The sequence below is a fragment of the Oncorhynchus gorbuscha genome, unplaced genomic scaffold, assembly GCF_021184085.1.
Source record: "Oncorhynchus gorbuscha isolate QuinsamMale2020 ecotype Even-year unplaced genomic scaffold, OgorEven_v1.0 Un_scaffold_330:::fragment_2:::debris, whole genome shotgun sequence".
NCBI lineage: Eukaryota > Metazoa > Chordata > Actinopteri > Salmoniformes > Salmonidae > Oncorhynchus > Oncorhynchus gorbuscha.
The window spans coordinates 41,555-62,712 of NW_025745187.1; the positions used below are offsets into that span (position 1 = coordinate 41,555).

At 44.7% G+C, this 21,158-nt stretch overlaps 1 protein-coding gene across 2 annotated transcripts; it reads left to right on the forward strand.

Annotated features, from left to right (window-relative positions):
* Positions 1-423: 423 nt before the first annotated feature.
* LOC124017799 (transcription intermediary factor 1-alpha-like) lies at positions 424-16,565 on the forward strand. 2 transcript variants are annotated; one of them, XM_046333011.1, is made up of 17 exons: positions 424-1,228; positions 1,373-1,491; positions 3,763-3,910; positions 4,075-4,207; positions 5,851-5,967; positions 6,096-6,210; positions 6,353-6,499; positions 6,676-6,790; positions 6,928-7,355; positions 10,985-11,116; positions 11,246-11,372; positions 11,502-11,556; positions 11,716-11,848; positions 11,971-12,344; positions 12,892-13,099; positions 13,289-13,444; positions 13,880-16,565. In XM_046333011.1, exons 1-17 carry the CDS (start codon positions 931-933, stop codon positions 14,507-14,509), a joined length of 3,435 nt encoding a protein of 1,144 aa, XP_046188967.1. In that variant the 5' UTR covers positions 424-930; the 3' UTR covers positions 14,510-16,565. The 2 variants fall into 2 exon arrangements, with proteins under 2 accessions (XP_046188967.1, XP_046188968.1); XM_046333012.1 differs by having other exon boundaries at positions 424-1,219.
* The last annotated feature ends 4,593 nt before the right edge of the window (positions 16,566-21,158 follow it).

Genomic DNA, 21,158 nt, shown 5'->3' on the forward strand with positions numbered 1-21,158 from the left:
ATAGGCTCAATGATTACAAAATAAGACAGTCAATGACCTTGCCCACTACTAAAATACATTTGATCAAATACTTAATGGTTTCATTAGACCAAAACAGACATTTGAGTATATGCCTTTCAAACTTTCTTAAAATATTCACCTTTCTACAGTAGAAGATAGAAGATCTGTTTTATATTACAACATATGGAAGTCCAGGTACAGAAGTCCAGAGAGGACATTTGAGAGGAGATCAACTCCTCCCCAGGCTACTGGGTTTTGCTGGCAGGGACTTTGGGAGCGATTCAAAGAATTCAAATAAATTAACTGTTTAAAAAAAAACTTGGTACATTTATTTGCTTGTGTTGATTGCCTTGAACAATTAAAAACGCCTTTCGAAGTTCACAAGCTATTTTGGCCTGAAATGGTCGCTGTACCATAAAATATCGGAGTGCATGCTGGGCACTCCGTGTGTGTTTTTTTGGGGGGGAAAGAATGTTGCTTGTACAGATGGTAGCTAGCAATTTCCATTGATAGAAGTTTGTATTGCACGTTTATTGTACAAAATTACTATTCGGTGTCCTCTACTATTGTTCAGTTTCATTGACACTAGGCAGCTATTTAATAACTAAATTACGTCATCCTTCGTGGTAGCAACTGTGTCATCTTGCTAACGTTAGCCATCTAGCCTCCCAACCGCAGAGTTTAACACTTTCAATTTGTGATTTTACACTAATATTGGCCAAACCTGCCATTACTGTGTTTAATTTCGGGAGGTAGTATTATGTAGGAACCATGAACTTTGCTCAAGCAAGGCATATGCCCAACTGATTTAGACTGTAACAGACTGCAGAGATACTAGCTAACATTAGCTAGTATCCGCTAGCTAGCTAACAGTGACTGGTTTCCAAGCACTCAAGTCCATCTTGAATAGGCACAAAGCAAAAACAGACAATGGATGAGAGCCCAGAAGCTGCTGTGGACAACGATGACCTTGTTATTATAGTGGAAAACGAGGCAGAGAGCTTGCCAGCTGAAGAGGAGAGGGCGAAACAGCTAGGAGGTAGCATCGGTCTCATGGACACTTGCCCTGTCTGTAAGTTGAATTTCCACAATCGAGAGCCGAAACTTCTGCCATGCCTCCACTCTTTCTGCAAGAAGTGTCTTCCACCCCCTTCAAGGAACTTAGTCAACAGTGAACAACGTCGCGACCCGCAACTTCAAGCGGACAACTCGAAACCACGTGAGATCCGTCAGTTTGTTTATCGGGAAGTTGATAACTTTACTGAAGTGCAGGATGATCATTGCAACTTTTCATTAAAATGCAGATATCTTTTGTAACTTTATATTAAAGATATCTTACTCATTCCTGTGTATGTTATTCCCCTGGCTCCAGTCAATGTGATCCGCTGCCCAGTTTGTCGACAAGAGTGCTGGGAGGTGGAGGTGCTGGATAACTTCTTTGTGAAGGACTCTGTGGAGGTTCCCAGCAGCACAGTGGAGAAGACCAGTCAGGTGCGTTAATATTGGTTATCAGATAAAGGGTGACAAATGGTACACTCGAGTGTGGAAAATATTTTTCAGATGGTGAATCCTTGTCTGTTAAGGTCAGGTAGTAAGTGTTTACTGACCGAGACCCAGGACACTTACCGTGCCTTCAGAAAGTATTCATACCCCTTTACTTATTCCAAATTTTGTTGTGTTCATACCTATTTTTTCTCACCCATCTACACACAATACCCCATAATGACAAAGTGAAAACATGTTTTTAGAAGTTTTTACAAATGTATTCAAAATTAAATACAAAACTCTCATTTTTCATTTATTTCACCTTCATTAAACCAGGTAGGCCAGTTGAGAACAAGTTCTCATTTACAACTACGACCTGGCCAAGATAAAGCAAAGCAGTGCGACAAAAACAACAGAGTTTCAAATAAACAAACGTACAGTCAATCACACAATAGAAAAATCTATGTACAGTTTGTGCAAATGTAGAAGAGTAGGGAGGTAAAGGCCATAAATAGGCCATGAAGGCGAAATAATTACAATTTCGCATTAACACTGGAATAGCAGATGTGCAAGTAGAGAACAGAAATATTAATTCCAGTCATTGGCAGCAGAGAACTGTAAGGAAAGGTGGCCAAAATAAGTGTTGGCTTTGGGGATGACAAGTGAAATATACCTGCTGGAGTGCGTGCTATGGGTGGGTGCTGCTATGGTGACCAGTGAGCTGAGATAAGGTGGGGCTTTACCAAGCAAAGACTTATAGATGACCTGGAGCCGTGGGTTTGGTGCCGAATATGTAGTGAGGGCCAGCCAACGAGAGCATACAGGTCGCAGTGGTGGGTAGTATATGGATGGAGCTTTGGTGACAACATAAGTATTCACACCCCTGAGTCAATACTTTGTAGAAACAGCAAGTACACCTGTGAGTCTTTCTGGGTAACTCTAAGAGCTTTCCACACCTGGATTGTGCAACATTCGTCAATGATCCTTTTCAAAATTCTTCAAGCTCTGTCAAATTGCTTGTTGATCATTGCTAGACAACCATTTTCACGTCTTGCCATAGATTTTCAAGCATATTTAAGTAATAACTTGAACTCGGCACTCAATGTCTTATTGATAAGAAATTCCAGTGTCGATTTTTCCTAGCGTTTTAGGTTATTGCCCTGCTGAAATGTGAATTCATCTCCCAGTGTTTGGTGGAAAGCAGACTGAACCAGGTTTCCCTCTAGGATTTTGCCTGTGCTTAGCTTGGTTTATTTTTTTATCCTGGATAAACTTCCCAGTCCTTAACTATAACAAGCTTACCCATAACATGGTGAAACCACCACTATGCATGACCATATGGAGAGTAGTACTTAGTAATGTGTTGTATTGGATTTGCCCCAAATAAAACACTTTGTATTCAAGACGAAATGTTAATTGCTTTGCCACATATTTTGCAGTATTACTTTAGTGCCTTGATGCAAACAGAAGGCAGGTTTTGCAATATTTTTGTTCTCTACGGGCTTCCTTTTCACTCTTGTCTATAAGGTTAGTATTGTGGCGGAACTACAATGTTGCTCCATCGTCAGAGTTCTCCTATCACTGCAATTAAACTCAAACTGTTTTTTAAGGTACCTTCGGCCTCATGGTGAAATCCATGAGTGGTTTCCTTCCTCTCCGGCAACTGAGTTAGGAAAGACACCTGTGCCTTTGTAGTGATGGGGTGTATTGACAGGCAAAAGTGTAAATAATAACTTTGCCATGCTCAAAGGGATATTCAATGTCAGCTTCTTTTTTTACCCATCTACTAATAGAGGTGCCCTTTGCAGGGCATTGGAAATCCTTTCTGTTTTTTTTGTGGTTTAATCTGTGTTTGAAATTCACTGCTCAACTGAGGGACCTTACAGATAATTGTGGGGTACACAGGAATTCATTCAAAAATCATGTTAAACAGAGTCCATGCAACGTATGTTAAGTACATTTTTACTTCGGAACTTATTTAGGCTTGCCATAACAAGAGATTGAATACTTATTGACTCAAGACATTTAACCTAATATAATACCACATAATACCACTTTGACATTATGGTGTATTGTGTGTAAGCCAGTGACAACAGATCTCTATTTAATCCATTTTAAATTCGGACTGTAACACATGTGGAAAAAGTTGAGTGTGAATACTTTCTGAAGGCACTGTATACCATGTCACCACTGAAACGTTGCCTTGCATAGGACTAAAATCACGGATTCAAGCAAAAGCCAGTTCTTGCTCATATGTTCTCCCTTCCCTATTTCCAGGTGTGTATGAGTTGTGATGACAACACCGAGGCCACGGGGTTCTGTGTGGAGTGTGTGGAGTTCCTGTGTGTGACGTGTATTGAGGCCCACCAGAGGGTCAAGTTCACCAGGGATCATACCATACGGCAGAAGGAGGAGATGTCCCCAGGTAGCCTACTCTATGAAAATATGTGGCTTTCTGAATTGTATACTGTAAGAAAATATAATGTCCAGGGCCAAGGAAGGTGTTAGGTACAACAAAATCTATGAAACCAAATCACAAATGTGTAGACAGGTAAATGCATAGTATGCTAAATTCTTGTCTTATTCCAGAGGCTGTGGGTGCGTCCTCACAGAAGCCAGTGTTCTGTGACATCCACAAGCAGGAGCCCCTCAAACTGTTCTGTGAGACCTGTGACCGTCTCACATGCAGGGACTGTCAGCTGCTCAAGCACAAAGACCACAAGTATGACCACATTATTTATTCACCCTTTGTTTCCAGGTTAGTGTCAGTGAATCTCTTTTGTCGTGCCTAGCTACCTTAAACGGATACTTTGGGATTTTGATGATGAGACCCCTTATCTACTTACCCAGAGTCGGATGAACTAGTGGATACAATTCTTATGTCTCTGTGTCCAGTATGAAGGAAGGAAGTTAGTTTCGCAAGCCAATGCTAACTAGTGTAAGCGCAATGACTGGAAGTCTATGGGCTTCTGCTAGCATGCTGTATCTGCTAGCATTAACTGGAAGTCGCTCTGGATAAGAGCATCTGCTAAACGAGACCTAGCTATCGGAGGCCTGGGTTGAAACCTTCAATAGTCAATATTATGCTCAAACTGGTTCTATATTTTGAAGTATTGTTTTTGTACCTGTGCTTCATGTGTTGGTATTAATCCTCTGTGGGAATTTTCAGGTGAACAAAAAGGAGAGCAGTCGTTGATAATATCAATACAAATCTATCTTGTTTATTACAAGAATTCAGGGAGAACACCTCTAATTATTCATTAATCACATAGCACCGAAGGTTCTGTAAACACAGCCCAAGAGGCTTGTAGGAAGTCACATCAACTGCTACAGAATCTGTCTCTCAGATAGATACATTACATTAACAGTGTGCCCTAGGCTCAGTCAAACTTTAACCATAACATTCAACACGGGCAGACATTTGATACTAGCAGTTAAACAGGTCAAAGGTCGGAACATCAACTTATACTTAACAAAAATATAATGTAACATGTAAAGTGTTGGTCCCAAGTTTCATGATCTGAAATAAAAGATACCATACATTTTCCATATGCACAAAAAGCTTATTTCTCTCAAATTTGGTGCACAAATTTGTTTATATCCCTGTTAGTGAACATTTCTCCTTTGTCAAGACAATCCATCCACCTGACAGGTGTGGCATATCAAGAAGCTGAATAAACAGCATGATCATTACACCGGTGCATCCTGTCCTAGGGACAATAAAAGACGACTCTAAAATGTGCAGTTTTGTCACACAACACAATGCCACAGATGTCGCATGCAATTGGCATGCTGACTGCAGGAATGTCCTACCAGAGTTGTTGCCAGAGAATTGAATGTTCATTTCTCTACCATAAGACTCCTCCAATGTTGTTTTAGAGAGTTTGGCAGTATGTCAAACCGGCCTCACAACCACAGACCACATGTAACCACGCCAGCCCAGGACCTCCGCATCCGGCTTCTTCACCTGAAACTGAGGAGTATTTCTGCCTGTAATAAAGCCCTTTGTACAGATGGTAGCTAGCAATTTCCCTTTGGCTCTGCCCCCTGCCCAGTCATATGAAATCCATAGATTAGGGCCTAATTTATTTTAATTGGCTGATTTCCTTATATGAGCTTTAACTCAGTAAATTTGTTACAACAGATAATTATAGACTAACAGGTGCAACATGACTTAATTAGATATGGTACTTAAACATATGTGGTTAACTCCTGTTTCCCTTCCCCAAGGGAACGCATCTGTCTGTCTCGCAGCACATACTGTCATGTTTTTTACACATCAATCCATATCACCAGTAAATCAAATACAGAAAAATAATTGCTCAAGTAATTTCCCATTACACTCTGCATATCTTGTCTCTCCAGTTACCAGTTCCTTGAAGACGCCTACAGAAACCACAGGCAACACCTGGAAAACATGACGCATCAGCTACAGGAGAAGAGGAAAGCCATAGAAGAAGTGTCCAATTGCATCAACAATGGGTAATTTATTACATACACTAAACATGTGAACTAAACTCATATGTTATGTACATAGACATGTTCAATAGCATGACTGACTACAGGCAAACTCATAATTTCCTGATTTTCTACTATCTTTATTCTTTCAGACTCCAGCAAGTCGATGAAAACCGCAAGTCTGTCACCAATGAGATAAAGAAGTCAATTTGCAACTTGATCATGGAGATCAACAGAAAGGGAAAAATCTTGGTCAATCAACTTGAGGTATGCTTGTTAAACAGGACATGAGCAATCACGTCATTCCAACACATAATAAAATAATGTACACTTCTGCTGACATGGTGCTAATCACACTTTGTAAGCATATTTGTAAGTAGCTTTATGCTAATCATGGTGGTTGTGTCAGACACTGACGAAGGACCATGAGGTCGGACTAAAGAAACAACAAGAAGATGTCAGCCACCTGACCAGACATCTAGATCACGTCATCAACTTCACCAAGTGGGCCACAGCCAGTCACAGTGGCACAGCTCTCCTGTACTGCAAGAGACTGGTAGGAACCATGACTTTCACTAGGGAGATCGATTTATTTTCGCCTACCTTTTAATCCCAATGTTGACCTAAGTTGTTCAGACAGTTGTGTAGAAATTCACATTGACAACTGAATTTGTGATTTTCATAAGCATTAGACTACTTCAATTTGAGTGATTCAGAAACCTTTTCTTTCAGATTCTTTGCCAAATCCATTACCTAATGAGGGCCAACTGTAATGCATCCATCGTCCCTCAGAGCTCAGTCCGCTTCCAGTGTCGCTCCGGTTTCTGGGCCTCAAATGTCGATCTTGGTAAGAACGCCAAAACTTCAGGTCTGACAGATACTGTAGGCATAATTCAAAATTATCCACATGATGTTAAATGCAGACATTGTTGAATTTTTGTTGAATTGTTGATTTTTTTTTCATGTTTCTGTGTATTTCCTAAGGGTCTTTGGCAGTAGAGAGAATCCCTGGTCGGCAGCCCAGTTCCATGCAGCAGGGCTTCCCTCCTGGCCACCCCAGCCAGCCTGGCCCCAGAGGAGAGGGCCCTCCCGGGGCTTTCCCTCCAGGCTCCTCCGCCCACCAGCGTGGGAGCACCCTGGCTCAGCTCCAGCTGCAGGTAGAGAAGCTTGCCCAGCACCCCAACAGGGCTGGACAGCCCCCTCCCAACCACTGGTCCTGGTACCAGCAGGGTCTGAAGCTCCCAGGGCCAGGGGGCCCCCCTCCACAGAGGCCCCACCAGGGGGGTTCTCCGTCGCAAGGTCCCCCCAACATGGTCCAGATCCAGCAGCCGGGCCGGAGTTACGGGCCGCAAACCCATCCCAACCCCAGGAGCCCCACCTCTATGCTGCAAAACGCAGGATTCCCTCCTCAGGTATTTGTGTTATTCTTTAAAAAATATGTATATATTCCTTATCCCTTTTTAAGTTGTAGATTTGCACTTTGTTGTTATCAGACAGTGTACAATGAGACTGAGCCACTGAGAACATGCTATTTCAGTTGTGATAAAATGGAGACAAGCTGATGCAAAGGCACCAGTTATGATAATTTTTTTTATTTCACCTTTATTTAACAAGGTAGGCTAGTTGAGAACTTGTTCTCATTTACAACTGCGACCTGGCCAAGATAAAGCATAGCAGTGCAGTGTGAACAGACAACACATGGAGTAAACAATTAACAAGTCAATAACACAGTAGAAAAAAAGAGTATATACATTGTATGCAAAAGGCATGAGGAGGTAGGCGAATAATTACAATTTTGCAGAATAACACTGGAGTGATAAATGATCAGATGGTCATGTACAGGTAGAGATACTGGTGTGCAAAAGAGCAGAAAAGTAAATAAATATAAACAGTATGGGGATGAGGTAGGTAAATTGGGTGGGCTATATACCGATGGACTATGTACAGCTGCAGCGATCGGTTAGCTGCTCAGATAGCAGATGTTTGAAGTTGGTGAGGGAGATAAAAGTCTCCAACTTCAGCGATTTTTGCAATTCGTTCCAGTCACAGGCAGCAGAGAACTGGAACGGAAGGCGGCCAAATGAGGTGTTGGCTTTAGGGATGATCAGTGAGATACACCTGCTGGAGTGCGTGCTACGGTGGGTGTTGCCATCGTGACCAGTGAACTGAGATAAGGTGTAGATTTACCTAGCATGGACTTGTAGATGACCTGAAGCCAGTGGGTCTGGCGACAAATATGTAGCGAGGGCCAGCCGACTAGAGCATACAGGTCGCAGTGGTGGGGGTGGTATAAAGTGCTTTAGTAACAAAACGGATGGCACTGTGATAAACTGCATCCAGTTTGCTGAGTAGAGTATTGGAAGCTTTTTTGTAGATGACATCGTCGAGTATCGGTAGGATAGTCAGTTTTACTAGGGTAAGTTTGGCGGCGTGAGTGAAGTAGGCTTTGTTGCGGAATAGAAAGCCGACTCTAGATTTGATTTTAGATTGGAGATGTTTGATATGAGTCTGGAAGGAGAGTTTGCAGTCTAGCCAGACACCTAGGTACTTATAGATGTCCACATATTCTAGGTCGGAACCATCCAGGGTGGTGATGCTAGTCGGGCGTGCGGGTGCAGGCAGCGAACGGTTGAAAAGCATGCATTTGGTTTTACTAGCGTTTAAGAGCAGTTGGAGGCCACGGAAGGAGTGTTGTATGGCGTTGAAGCTCGTTTGGAGGTTAAGATAGCACAGTGTCCAAGGAAGGGCCGGAAGTATACAGAATGGTGTCGTTTGCGTAGAGGTGGATCAGGGAATCGCCCGCAGCAAGAGCAACATCATTGATATATACAGAGAAAAGAGTCGGCCCGAGATTTGAACCCTGTGGCACCCCCATAGAGACTGCCAGAGGACTGGACAACATGCCCTCCGATTTGACACACTGAACTCTGTCTGCAAAGTAGTTGGAGAACCAGGCAAGTCAGTCATTCGAAAAACCAAGGCTACGGAGTCTGCCGATAAGAATATGGTGATTGACAGAGTCGAAAGCCTTGGCCAGGTCGACGAAGACGGCTGCACAGTACTGTCTTTTATCGATGGCGGTTATGATATCATTTAGTACCTTGAGCGTGGCTGAGGTGCACCCGTGACCGGCTCAGAAACCAGATTGCACAGCGGAGAAGGTACGGTGGAATTCGAGATGGTCAGTGACCTGTTTGTTGACTTGGCTTTCGAAGACCTTAGATAGGCAGGGCAGGATGGATATAGGTCTGTAACAGTTTGGGTCTAGGGTGTCTCCCCCTTTGAAGAGGGGGATGACTGCGGCAGCTTTCCAATCCTTGGGGATCTCAGACGATATGAAAGAGAGGTTGAACAGGCTGGTAAATAGGGGTTGTGACAATGGCGGCGGATAGTTTCAGAAATAGAGGGTCCAGATTGTCAAGCCCAGCTGATTTGTACGGGTCCAGGTTTTGCAGCTCTTTCAGAACATCTGCTATCTGGATTTGGGTAAAGGAGAACCTGGAGAGGCTTGGGCGAGTAGCTGTGGGTGGAGTAGCCAGGAGGAAGGCATCGCCAGCCGTTGAGAAATGCTTGTTGAAGTTTTCGATAATCATAGATTTATCGGTGGTGACCGTGTTACCTAGCCTCAGTGCAGTGGGCAGCTGGAAGGAGGTGCTCTTGTTCTCCATGGACTTTATAGTGTGCCAGAACTTTTTGGAGTTGGAGCTACAGGATGCAAATTTCTGCCTGAAGAAGCTGGCCTTGGCTTTCCTGACCGACTGTGTGTTTTGGTTCCTGACTTCCCTGAACAGTTGCATATCGCGGGGACTATTCGATGCTATTGCAGTCCGCCACAGGATGTTTTTGTGCTGGTCGAGGGTAGTCAGGTCTGGAGTGAACCAAGGGCTATATCTTTTCTTAGTTCTGCATTTTTTGAACGGAGCATGCTTATCTAAAATGGTGAGGAAGTTACTTTTAAAGAATGACCAGGCATCCTCAACTGACGGGATGTGGTCAATATCCTTCCAGGATACCCGGGCCAGGTCGATTAGAAAGGCCTGCTCGCAGAAGTGTTTTAGGGAGCGTTTGACAGTGATAAGGGGTGGTCGTTTGACTGCGGATCCATAGCGGATACAGGCAGTGATCGCTGAGATCCTGGTTGAACACAGCGGAGATATATTTGGAGGGCCAGTTGGTCATGTTGCCCTCTATGAGGGTGCCCTTGTTTACAGATGTAGGGTTGTACCTGGTGGGTTCCTTGATGATTTGTGTGAGATTGAGGGCATCTAGCTTAGATTGTAGGACTGTCGGGGTGTTAAGCATATCCCAGTTTAGGTCACCTAACAGAACAAACTCTGAAGCTAGATGGGGGGCGATCAATTCACAAATGGTGTCCAGGGCACAGCTGGGAGCTGAGGGGGGTCGGTAGCAGGCGGCAACAGTGAGAGACTTATTTCTGGAGAGAGTCATTTTTAAAATTAGTAGTTCGAACTGTTTGGGTATAGACCTGGAAAGTATATGACATTACTTTGCAGGCTATCTCTGCAGTAGACCACAACTCCTCCTCTATCTTGATGGAAAATGTTATAGTTGGGTATGGAAATCTCAGAATTTTTGGTGGCCTTCCTGAGCCAGGATTCAGACACGGCAAGGACATCAGGGTTAGCAGAGTGTGCTAAAGCAGTGAGTAAAACAAACTTAGGGAGGAGGCTTCTGATGTTGACATGCATGAAACCAAGGCTTTTTCGATCACAGAAGTCAATGAATGAGGGTGCCTGGGGACATGCAGGGCCTGGGTTTACCTCCACATCACCCGCGGAACAGAGGAGGTGTAGTATGAGGGTGCGGCTAAAGGCTATCAAAACTGGTCGCCTAGAGCGTTGGGGACAAAGAATAAAAGGAGCAGATTTCTGGGCATGGTAGAATATATTCAGGGCATTAATTTTTACTGAGTTGTGTTATTGTCTGTAGTAATCCTTGGTTAGTATTTTTTTGTCATAATTCGCCTTCAAATTGCAAGACTTGTGAAAAATTCTTGCCCCTGGCTATTGTGCCATTCTAGTCTCTGAGGGATCTCATCCACAACTCCAGCTTTCCTCCCAAACCAATGGATGTGCTACAGGGTACCTCTCGCTACTCTCATGCACCCCCTCCCAACACAGGACCCATCAGCACTCAAGCCTCTATACACCAGGTACATGCGGTTTCCTGTAAACTGAAGCTGAAACTCATTATTTAATATATTTACATGTATTTTATGTCTCTGGTTGTGTATTTGCCACACACACACAAACGAGAAATAGAATACTCTGGTTGTTTTCAGCGTAACATGATGGAAGCCGCACAACTGAGGAGGAATGACCCCAGTGGAGCTTCATCATCATTATCCATGCCCAACCCCAGAGCTAGTTATGCTCCGAGCCTAGCTACTGCCTTCCCAGACAGACATGGTAGGCGTCTCACCCTCACACTTCCCTCATTTGTTACATTTAAAACAAACATAAAATATATTTAAATGAGCTATTCATGCCCAATCATCATTTATTCTCAATAAAACCCCTTTCTCTTTCTCTCCTCAGCACAAGGAAGACAGAATTCCCCCATGTCCAAATCTTCCTCTGAAGCCAACATAGGGTAGGTGAACCACACTCCCACACCACAGGGTGCTGTCCTCTTTACACCCCACACCAAGGTCACAGTATGTATCTTTTGGTGGATGTGTTCCTGGCTGTAATATCTGTACCATTAGGTTGATGTGTTCCTGGTTGTAATATCTGTGGTTCGGTGTTGAAGGTCTGCTTCCTGGAAGCGCACAGAGCCTAATGCGGCGGCTCCCCCCTCCTCAGCTAAGCGGAGGCGAAGGTCATCCCCCGGACCAATCATCGTCATCAAGGACGAACCAGAGGACGATGACGAAGTCAGCTTTGTATGTATGACTACATTACACACACTGTGTGTCCATCTCTGTTTGCCTTTGAAACAGGTATATTGTATACAATCATGTATGAAAGATGTTAGAATCTCCCTAGTCTCTCTTCCATCCTCCAGGTGCAGTCTAGTGTTGGAGCCTCAGCCAGCCTGCCAGACAGCAGTACAGGCATCCAGCCCAAGCCCCAGCCCCAGCAGCAATCTCTCCCAGCACCCATGGTGGAGCCCCAGCCGGAGCCCCAGCCGGAGCCCCAGCCGGAGCCCCAGCCGGAGCCCCAGCCGGAGCCCCAGCCGGAGCCCCAGCCAGAGACCCAGGTAGAGCTAGAGGCAGACCCCCAACCAGACCCAGAAAAGGCCCCAGGTGTCCCTGAAGACGACCCCAATGAAGACTGGTGCGCTGTGTGTCAGAATGGGGGAGAACTGCTCTGCTGTGACAGATGTCCCAAAGTCTTCCATCTGAACTGTCATATACCTACACTTAGAGAATCTCCCAGGTAATTAACACCTACTTTTACATTTTTATGTGCCACTCACAGCTGCACCGTCCTGCCTGCTCTGCCTGTTAAATGTAATACACCTGGGCCTCCCAAGTGGCGCAGTGGTCTAAGGTACTGCATTGCAGTGCTGGCTGTGCCACGAGAGATCCTGGTTTGAGTCCAGGTTCTGTCACAGCCGGCCGCGACCAGGAGACCCATGGGGCGGCTCACAATTGGCCCGGGGTCGTCCGGTTTAGGGGAGGGTTTGGACGGCAGGGATGTTCTTGTCCCATCGCGCACTGTGTTTCGGAGGAAGCACGGCTCCTCGACCTTCGCCTCTCTGAGTCTATACGGGAGTTGCAGCGATGGAACAAGACTTACTACCAATTGGATACCATGAACTTTGGGAGAAAAAGGGCAAAATAAATAAATAAATAAATAAAAATGTAATACAGCTGTCTCTGAAGGGTGATTTATTTAGCAGTACTTTGTAATATAAACTGGGGTTATTGCAATATTGAGAGACTGCAATATTGTGAATTCACTAACCCCCCTATGTTTTCAGTGGTGAGTGGTTCTGTTCGTTCTGTCGTGACCTGACCAGTCCTGAGATGGAGTATAACCCAGATAGCCAGGGAGAATTGCCAGCCATGAAGGAGGAGCCAGGATCAGAGGGATTCCCTCCAGTTGATAAAAGGAAATGTGAGAGACTGTTGCTCTGCATCTACTGCAACGAGTTCAGTACAGATTTCCAGGAGCCTGCCTCACCGTCGGTAAGACTGCAATTACCAACTGCCCCATAGAAAGTTTTTGCTCTGTAGTTTTAATTAAATCGATACGATACGACTTTATCTATTGAATCAGAAAATTGTCTTAACTCTCAATCCCCAAACACCATGCCATTCATTTTGGTTAATTTATCACAGTTAAGTAATGATGGTTCCTCCATCTGATATGTCCAGTCAATCCCAGAGTATAAGGAGCTGATTGAGACTCCAATGGACCTGTCCATAGTGAAGAGCAGGCTGGAATCTAAGGAGAGCCCGCGTTACTGCAGTGCTGAGGAGTTTGTCAAGGATGTCAGGCTCATATTCAGGAACTGTGCAAAGTATTACCAGGTACAGCAAGACTACACGACACACAGTATGACGAACTTGGAATGGATTATTGTGTTTGCGTACCACACTAGAATTATTATTATTATTTTTTTTGCATTGGACCACAACTGAATATGCCCTGGTTTCCCAGACCCAAGTTAAGCCTATTTAGAATGGCTTAAAAGTATGCTCAATGTCTAGTTGAAGAATTAATTTAGGTCTGGGGAAACCAGCCCAAAATGTGTTAACAGAATTCAGACAAAGACACTACACTTCTGTTTTGTTTAATTAGATAGATATACATAGCATACAGTAATGTGCATGTTTTCCTATTTTATTCCCTACGACAGTGCTTTCGCTTCTGCTTTGCTTGGTCTTTGAGCTCTGTGTAACTGTAAAGCACTTTGACTACTACTGATGTAAAAAGACTTCATAAAAGTTTTGTTTCATTGACAGGCAGACACTGAGGTGGGAGGTGCAGGACTGAGCCTGGAGGAGTACTTTGAGGAGCAGCTGAAGTTCCTCTACCAAGACAGGAGCTTCCCTGGGGGCAGAGAGGAGGGCATGATACCCCCTGTGGAGGATGAGATGGAAGAAGGGATGGAAGACGATGGGATGGCTCCTAACGAAGGGGATATGCCCCCTGTCGAGGACGACCTAACACCTGTTGAAGAAGGGATGCCTTCTATGGAGAAAGAAGGAACTGGAGAGGGGATGGATCCTGTAGAAGGAGAGATGGAGGAAGACGGGATACCTCCTTTAGAAGAGAGCATGGAAGAGGAAGAGACTTCTCCAGTGAAAGAAGACTCATTACCTTCTGATGCTACTGAACCAGTAGATCCATCAATAAGGGGTACATCATCTCCCAACCTTTCCAGCAAGGAGGCTCTCCAACCCCTCTCAGATACTCCAGACAACCCTCCCTGCGAGGAGGCCCCCCAACCCCTCTCGGATACCCCAGACAACCCTCCTGACTCCCAGGGAACCAGCACTGCTGACTCCCAGGACACCAACCCTGCTGCAGGCTTAGCCACAGAAAATGAGGGGATCACTGAAGAAGTGAGAGACAAAGCAGAAGAGGAATGATTCTTGTTCTTCCACTGTAAATTGGATGGACAATAAAGCTTTTTGAATTATCTAGGATCTGTTGTCTGAAAATACAGGGAGACCTCTTTGCTGCATCATACACTTTCTGATATGATTTGCAATAATAATAAATAAAACCGAGAAACCCAGGATGTATAACGGGGTACAGAGATGGACAATGAATGCACAAATGTTTGTCTTGTTACAAAGCAATGTAGCTACATGTATGAACTAATAATGCACAGACTGTTCTGTCTGCTGAGATTGAGAAGTTAGTCATGGTGTAACTGATTAACTTTCTACAATAACAATCTTAAAACACAAATAATGTCCATTATTGATAAGTTGTTTGCAATTTTCCATGTTGGCTTTTGTAAAGATGAATGCCATATAATACTGTATATTTATAATAATGTAAGTTTATTTATCCTACTCTCACGGAAAAATAGCTGCAAAGACCGAACTACATGAAAACCATAGCCCTACATCATATCTTAACTCTGGTCAATTATTTTTAAGACATTTATATGTGTAGTTGTGTTTGTTATAATTTAGTTAAATTATAGGCTACTCTTGTTCAGAATTTTTGTGAAGGAGGTATTCTGAAAGGTAGACTCGGCGATATAACAGATGCAAAAAGTAAACTGCATCGAGGGTCAATTTCAGCGACAACAAAGAGCGTGAGGCTCAACTTCTCTGCTGTTTTGGTGCCCTGGCTACGGTGAAGCCAACTGTGCACATGAGCAGATACTGTGTGAGGGCGAAGCCTGGCATCTACTCATCTCAATATCTGATGTGCTGCTGGTGGCAATGTCATTTCGCAAAGTCTACCTTTAAGACTGTTCACTAGATTACAGGGATGCAAAATGTAAATATTTTTCTCAGAATGAACGTGCAGTGTTCTCGAATGGTGCTGCTTGCTTTTTGGCATGTAAAGAGAACCAAACTGTTCCCCTCACTTTTCCTTGTTGCATGTTTTCTTGTTGCCTGGCTACCCTGGCTTGGTCTGCCGAACACTACGCCACACCCACGGACGTTAATTTCTTCTCCACTATCAATCTGGATCTAAGTACCTCCCCTTCACTGAATGCGAACACATTCGGGGCCGTCTGATTGGTCCCGAGACCGATGGGTTGGGCCAGAGCCAGAACACGTGGGTAAAGTGTCCAGCTAGAAAATGTGTAATTGACTTTAATACTCTGATTGGTTAGAGATGATCCAATCGATGAAGACTTTGTTTTGTACAATGCCCCGCATCCCCACCACAAGACTTCAATAGATGCTGTAAAGAGGTCACTGGAAAGCAGACTGGGGGGGATAGAAGAAGGATGCCAGGTTGGTGCCCATTCAACAAATTTGATCTAACAAAGTGGATATTCGTCAAATCCGTCGTGATTGATGTATTGTAACAGGCCCACTGTGGTTACTAAAGTCTGATTTGGCTGTTTTCGCTGCATAACATTTAGAAGTAGTCCCTTTTCAAGTTTAGACGTGACTGCTAAATGCTAACTCCTGTTGGTATAAGCTGGTAGCATACAATAAAACTTTAATTAAACACTGAGTCTCAAATAGCCGCTTGTCCGTTTTAATAGCCGGGTAATGGCCCACATTTCAGAAAATAAATGTCCCTTTCAAATAAATGCAGAGTCTACATGAATTGTTAATAGAGGTTACCAGGAATTTCCAAAAACAGTCAACTTCCGGAGTACAGACCCCCAGAAATCAGCCGATCTCCTTCTAGTGGCGAAAGTAAGAACCGCTGGAAATGCACAGTCAGAGGAGAATGATGCTTTTGTAAATAAAACGTTTTTAAAATATATTTTTTAACAGGCATACTAAGACAAAAGTAAATGATAACACAGTGTAGGAAATGAGAAAATGTATTAAAATGATGGAAGTGAATTCTGGAATTTAACAAATATTCAAATGAGCAAAAGCTGTGTGCATTAGCGAAATGAATGCCTGGCTCAAATTGAAGCTTGGCTCTAATAGACGCCTGTTGTGTTCAGTGATTTAAGCAAATAAACACTGGGCTATTGTGGTACAGTAGCTAGCAGAGAAATCAATGGTCTTTGTCGAAGTTGTTTTGAACTCTAATGGAGTTGATTGGTGACAATGACATGAATGGGTTGACATCCATACAAGCATTATACTCAGATTTTTACCCAAACATAGTGTGAAATACACATATATACTTAAATTTTACCTCAGCATATATGTGAAATACACATATAAACAATGTTCATGTCATTGCATCTTTCCCCATGCGTTTCCATGGCATTTCCATTGTTTTAATTGTGTTCTATTGATCTCTTTACCACATCTATAATGGCAGCCTCAAACTAAAGTATGTAGCAAACGACAGAGCAACGGAAGAATTTACCGTGAGTTGTCAGGCTAGTTTTCTTGTTTAACCTCCTTGATAAGTGTCTTTGAAGTAGAGATAGGAGACCGTTCAGTTCCTATCAAGTCACTGTTGTAAGGCAGCCAGACTTCTTGTTTAAACCAGAGCATCATGCAACCTTGTATACTCAAATATCTCTATCAGTGAAATGGTAGCATCAGTGCACGAATTAGAGGGGGCAGGTGGGTCTCAGGCCCCCTATGAGACATGAGCCCCCCTGAATGTAACAAAGTCAAACTTTGGCGGGTCTCTAAATAATGCTATTTGAACCATTCTCCTATTTGTTTAAAATGCAATCTGTACTTCTACAGTGGTATATATACAAATAAAAGCTTATTCCAAATTAAATGAATAACACTACCTCTGTGTCATGGTTTAAAAAAACATCCCCATGTGGCTGCACTTTTCATCTTGGGACAGTCCCATATCACTAACTACCCTTTTTCCGGTGACAAAAAAAAGTTCCTTATGTCGGCAAAACTTATGAATTAATTCAGGCTACAAAAGTGTAGGTCCAATTACAATCATTGAATGTCATTACACTTTTCTGTGTTTTGTAACCAGATGTATCTTTCAATTGATCAAATAGCACAAGTGCACAATGCACTGTTTGGATGCTGGAATTATTTTGGTGAGGATGAACATGCTCAGGTGGCCTATGTTTGAAAGTGATTTGTTTGGCAATAAGATGAAAACTGTTAAATGACATGTCTTTAGCCTGCTATAGTAATATATAGTATAGTAATATATTAGGCCTATAAAACATGTCATGCACATAGTAGGTCTTTTGAAAAAATAATTTGCATTGGGTAGCACCAAGACATGCTGAAAACGTAGTAAAAATATATATAATCAAAATCTTGAGTACATTACTTCAGTTGATATCTGTGTACTGATCTCTATAGCCACTAATTGTATATCATAGATATTGTGGAATGCGTTAATTTGAGTTTTTAATGGACACCACATCGGCTAATAAACCAACAGTGAGATAGATGACGCCCTACAATCCCCCATACCCCAAAGCAAGATTATGCTCACTGTTTTGCTACACCACTGCAATACATGAGATTCTCAGAAACTGTCTGACCTCCCTATACGCCGACTCACTGTCTCCTTTTGTCCCCTTCATGACGGGAGCGCTCAGCGGTCCAGAATAGAGAATGGTTTTCAAAGACTCAAGTAATCTTAAATATATTTTCAAGTTGTTTTAATCAGAAAATATATTCCAATTGCAATGGGAACGTGGGTATTAGGAGAGAGTGAGGTACATTGTCAAACTGTTCATAACTCCAACACTAGAGGCACTATCTCATAAATCAATTAGCTACTTTAGGTGACTACATGTTCTATGGTCAACTTCCTGTTCACATGTGGTCAAGGACACTAATCTGAGGTGAGCACAATTTTCTTATTTTTCTCCTTCAAAAGTAAAACATCTGCAATTGACATTTTATGCAATGAAACTTTATTAGGTATGAATGTTCAAAATTATAATTTTGCACTGAGTAGAGGAGACAATAATGTGTATTTTGATACTTTAGCTGCAGTCCTATGTCGAGCTAACCTTGAGATTTAGCCAACATTAGCACACATGTCAGTTTGGGGCAAGTTGTCTCAATGACCTTGGGGCAAGTCTTCACATGTAACAACTTTCCCCAGTATACATAGACACATAGCACATGCTCAAAAAACGGGTGTTTAGCCCCCTCAAGCCAATGTCTCCATGCCTTCAAGGCCTTGACGACAGCCATCAGCTCCCAGTACCCCACATCATAGTTTCGCTCTGCCGGGCTGAGCTTCTTTGAGAAGAAGGCACAGGGGTGGAGCTTTGGTGGCGTACCCAAGTGCTGAGAGAGCACCGCTCCCAGCCTCCACCATGGACGCAAAAGAGGGATCCGGATGGGCCAACACGGGAGCTGAGGTAAACAGAGCCCTCAGGTGACAAAAAGCCATGTCCGCCTCAGCTGACCACTGCAAGCATACCGAGCCCCTCTTCAGCAGTGAGGTAATGGGAGCTGCCGCCTGACCAAAACTCTGGATAAACCTCCGGTAGTAGTTGGCAAACCCTAAGAACCGCTGCACCTCCTTTACCGTGGTGGGAGTCGGCCAATTACTCACGGCTGCATTGCGGTCACTCACCATCTCCACCCCTGAGGTGGAAATGCAATACCCTAGAAAGGAGACGGACTGTTGGAAGAACAGGCATTTCTCAGCCTTGACATACAGGTCATGCTCCAATAGGCGACCAAGCACTCTGCGAAATAGGGACACATGCTCAGCACATGTAGCGGAGTATATCAAAATGTCATCTATATACACCACTATACACTCTGCCCGTGCAGGTCCCTGAAAATCTTGTCTACAAAGGCTGGGAAGACTGATGGCGCATTCATCAACCCGTACTGCATGACGAGGTACTAATAGTGCCCAGACGTGGTACTGAAAGCCATCTTCCACTCATCTCCCTCTCGGATACACATCAGATTGTAACCGCTCCTGAGATCTAGTTTAGTGAAGAAGCACAACCCGTGCATTGACTCTATTGCTGTGGCTATGAGCGGTAGCGGGTAGATATACCTCACAGTGATCTGATTCAGACCCCGATAGTCAATACACGGTGTAGACCTTCCTCCTTCTTCTTCACAAAAAGAAACTTGAGGAGGCGGGTGAAGTGGAGGACCGAAGGTACCCCTGACGCAGGGATTCGGAGACGTATGTTTCCATAGCCTCCGTCTCTGTGGAGTGAGAGGGGATACACGTGACTCCTGGGAAGTGCAGCGTCTGCCAGGAGATCTATCGCACAATTGCCCTGTTGATAAGGTGGTAATTGAGTCGCCTTCTTTTTGGAGAAGGCGAGAGCCAAATCGGCATATTCAGGGGGAATGCGCATGGTGGAGACCTGGTCTAGACTCTCCACCGTAGTAGCACCAACGGAAAACCCTAAACACCTACCTGAGCACTCTCGCGACCACCCCGTGAGAGCCCTCTGTCGCAAAGAAACAGTGGGGTTATGACAAGTTAACCAGGGTAGGCCCAGCACCACGGGAAACGCAGGAGAGTCGATAAGGAAGAGACTAATTCTATCCGTATCACACCCCGGAGGCACCATGCCCAACGGCGCAGTGACCTCCCTAATTAACCCTGACCCTAATGGTCGACTATCGAATGCGTGAACGGGGAAGGGCACATCCACGGGAACAATAGGGATCCCTAAACTATAGGCTAAAGCACTATCAATAAAATTCAGGAAAATTCAGGGAACGTAACAGACACAAACATAGGTACAACAGAGGGCTCTGGGTGAGAATGGTGTCGGCTCACCTGGGGTGACGCCAGAGCGCCCTGCCTGCTGCCTCGATTCCCAGAGGAACCAACCTGGCACCGACTGGCAGTGTGACCTCTGCGGCCACAGATGGTGCAGCAACCTCCGGTCTCTCTGCGCACCGCCCCTACCAGCTCCATGGGTATTGGAGAGGTGGTGGGGGAGGATGGAACAACCAGACCCCGATCTGAACGACCGGGAGTAGCCAGCAGGTTGTCCAGCCGGATGGACAGGTCCACCAGCTGGTCAAATGTGAGGGTGGTGTCTCTGCAGGCCAGCTCCCGACAAACGTCATTGCGCAGACTGCAACGATAATGGTCGATCAGGTCCCTGTTGTTCCCGCGCCGGCAGCCAGGGTCCATCCCAAGCCGGCAGCCAAACTCCAGGGCGAACTCCTGGGTGCTCCTCATCTCCTGCCTCAGATGGTGAAGGCGCTCACCCGCCGCTCTACCCGAAGACTGCCCGGAAAGGCGGGTGAACTCCTTAAACTGGTCCAACGCTGCATCTCCCTCTCTGCACACGGCGTTGGCCCACTCCAGGGCACTACCGGTGAGGCACGAGACGAGGGCGGACACCCTCTCACGGTCCGATAGAGCCGGGTGGACGGTGGCCAGATAAATGTTTAATTGTAACAAACCCCCCTGGCAGTTTGCAGCCCTCCCGTCGTACTCCTGGGGCAAGGAGAGGCAGATCCCACTGGGTTCAGGCGGGAAAGGGGCGCTCAAGAGAGACCCCGGTTGTGCTGGTGGAGGCGCTGGAAGAACTCCCTGTCTCTCCCAGCGGTCCATTGTCTGGACAATGCGATCCATGGCGACGCCAAGATGGTGAAGCATAACAGCATTCTCCTGGACACGCTCCTCCACCTCAATGGCCGGGGTACCTTCTCCTGCTGACTCCATAGTTGTGGTCGGAGATTCTGT

What these genes read in the sequence shown, in the direction of transcription:
- LOC124017799 (XM_046333011.1), top strand. Translation starts at nt 931, where the DNA reads ATGGATGAGAGCCCAGAAGCTGCTGTGGACAACGATGACCTTGTTATT. An exon ending in TCCTGTACTGCAAGAGACTG is followed by an intron (nt 6,500 to 6,675) that starts GTAGGAACCATG and finishes CTTTTCTTTCAG; the next exon opens with ATTCTTTGCCAAATCCATTA. An exon ending in GGCCTCAAATGTCGATCTTG is followed by an intron (nt 6,791 to 6,927) that starts GTAAGAACGCCA and finishes GTATTTCCTAAG; the next exon opens with GGTCTTTGGCAGTAGAGAGA.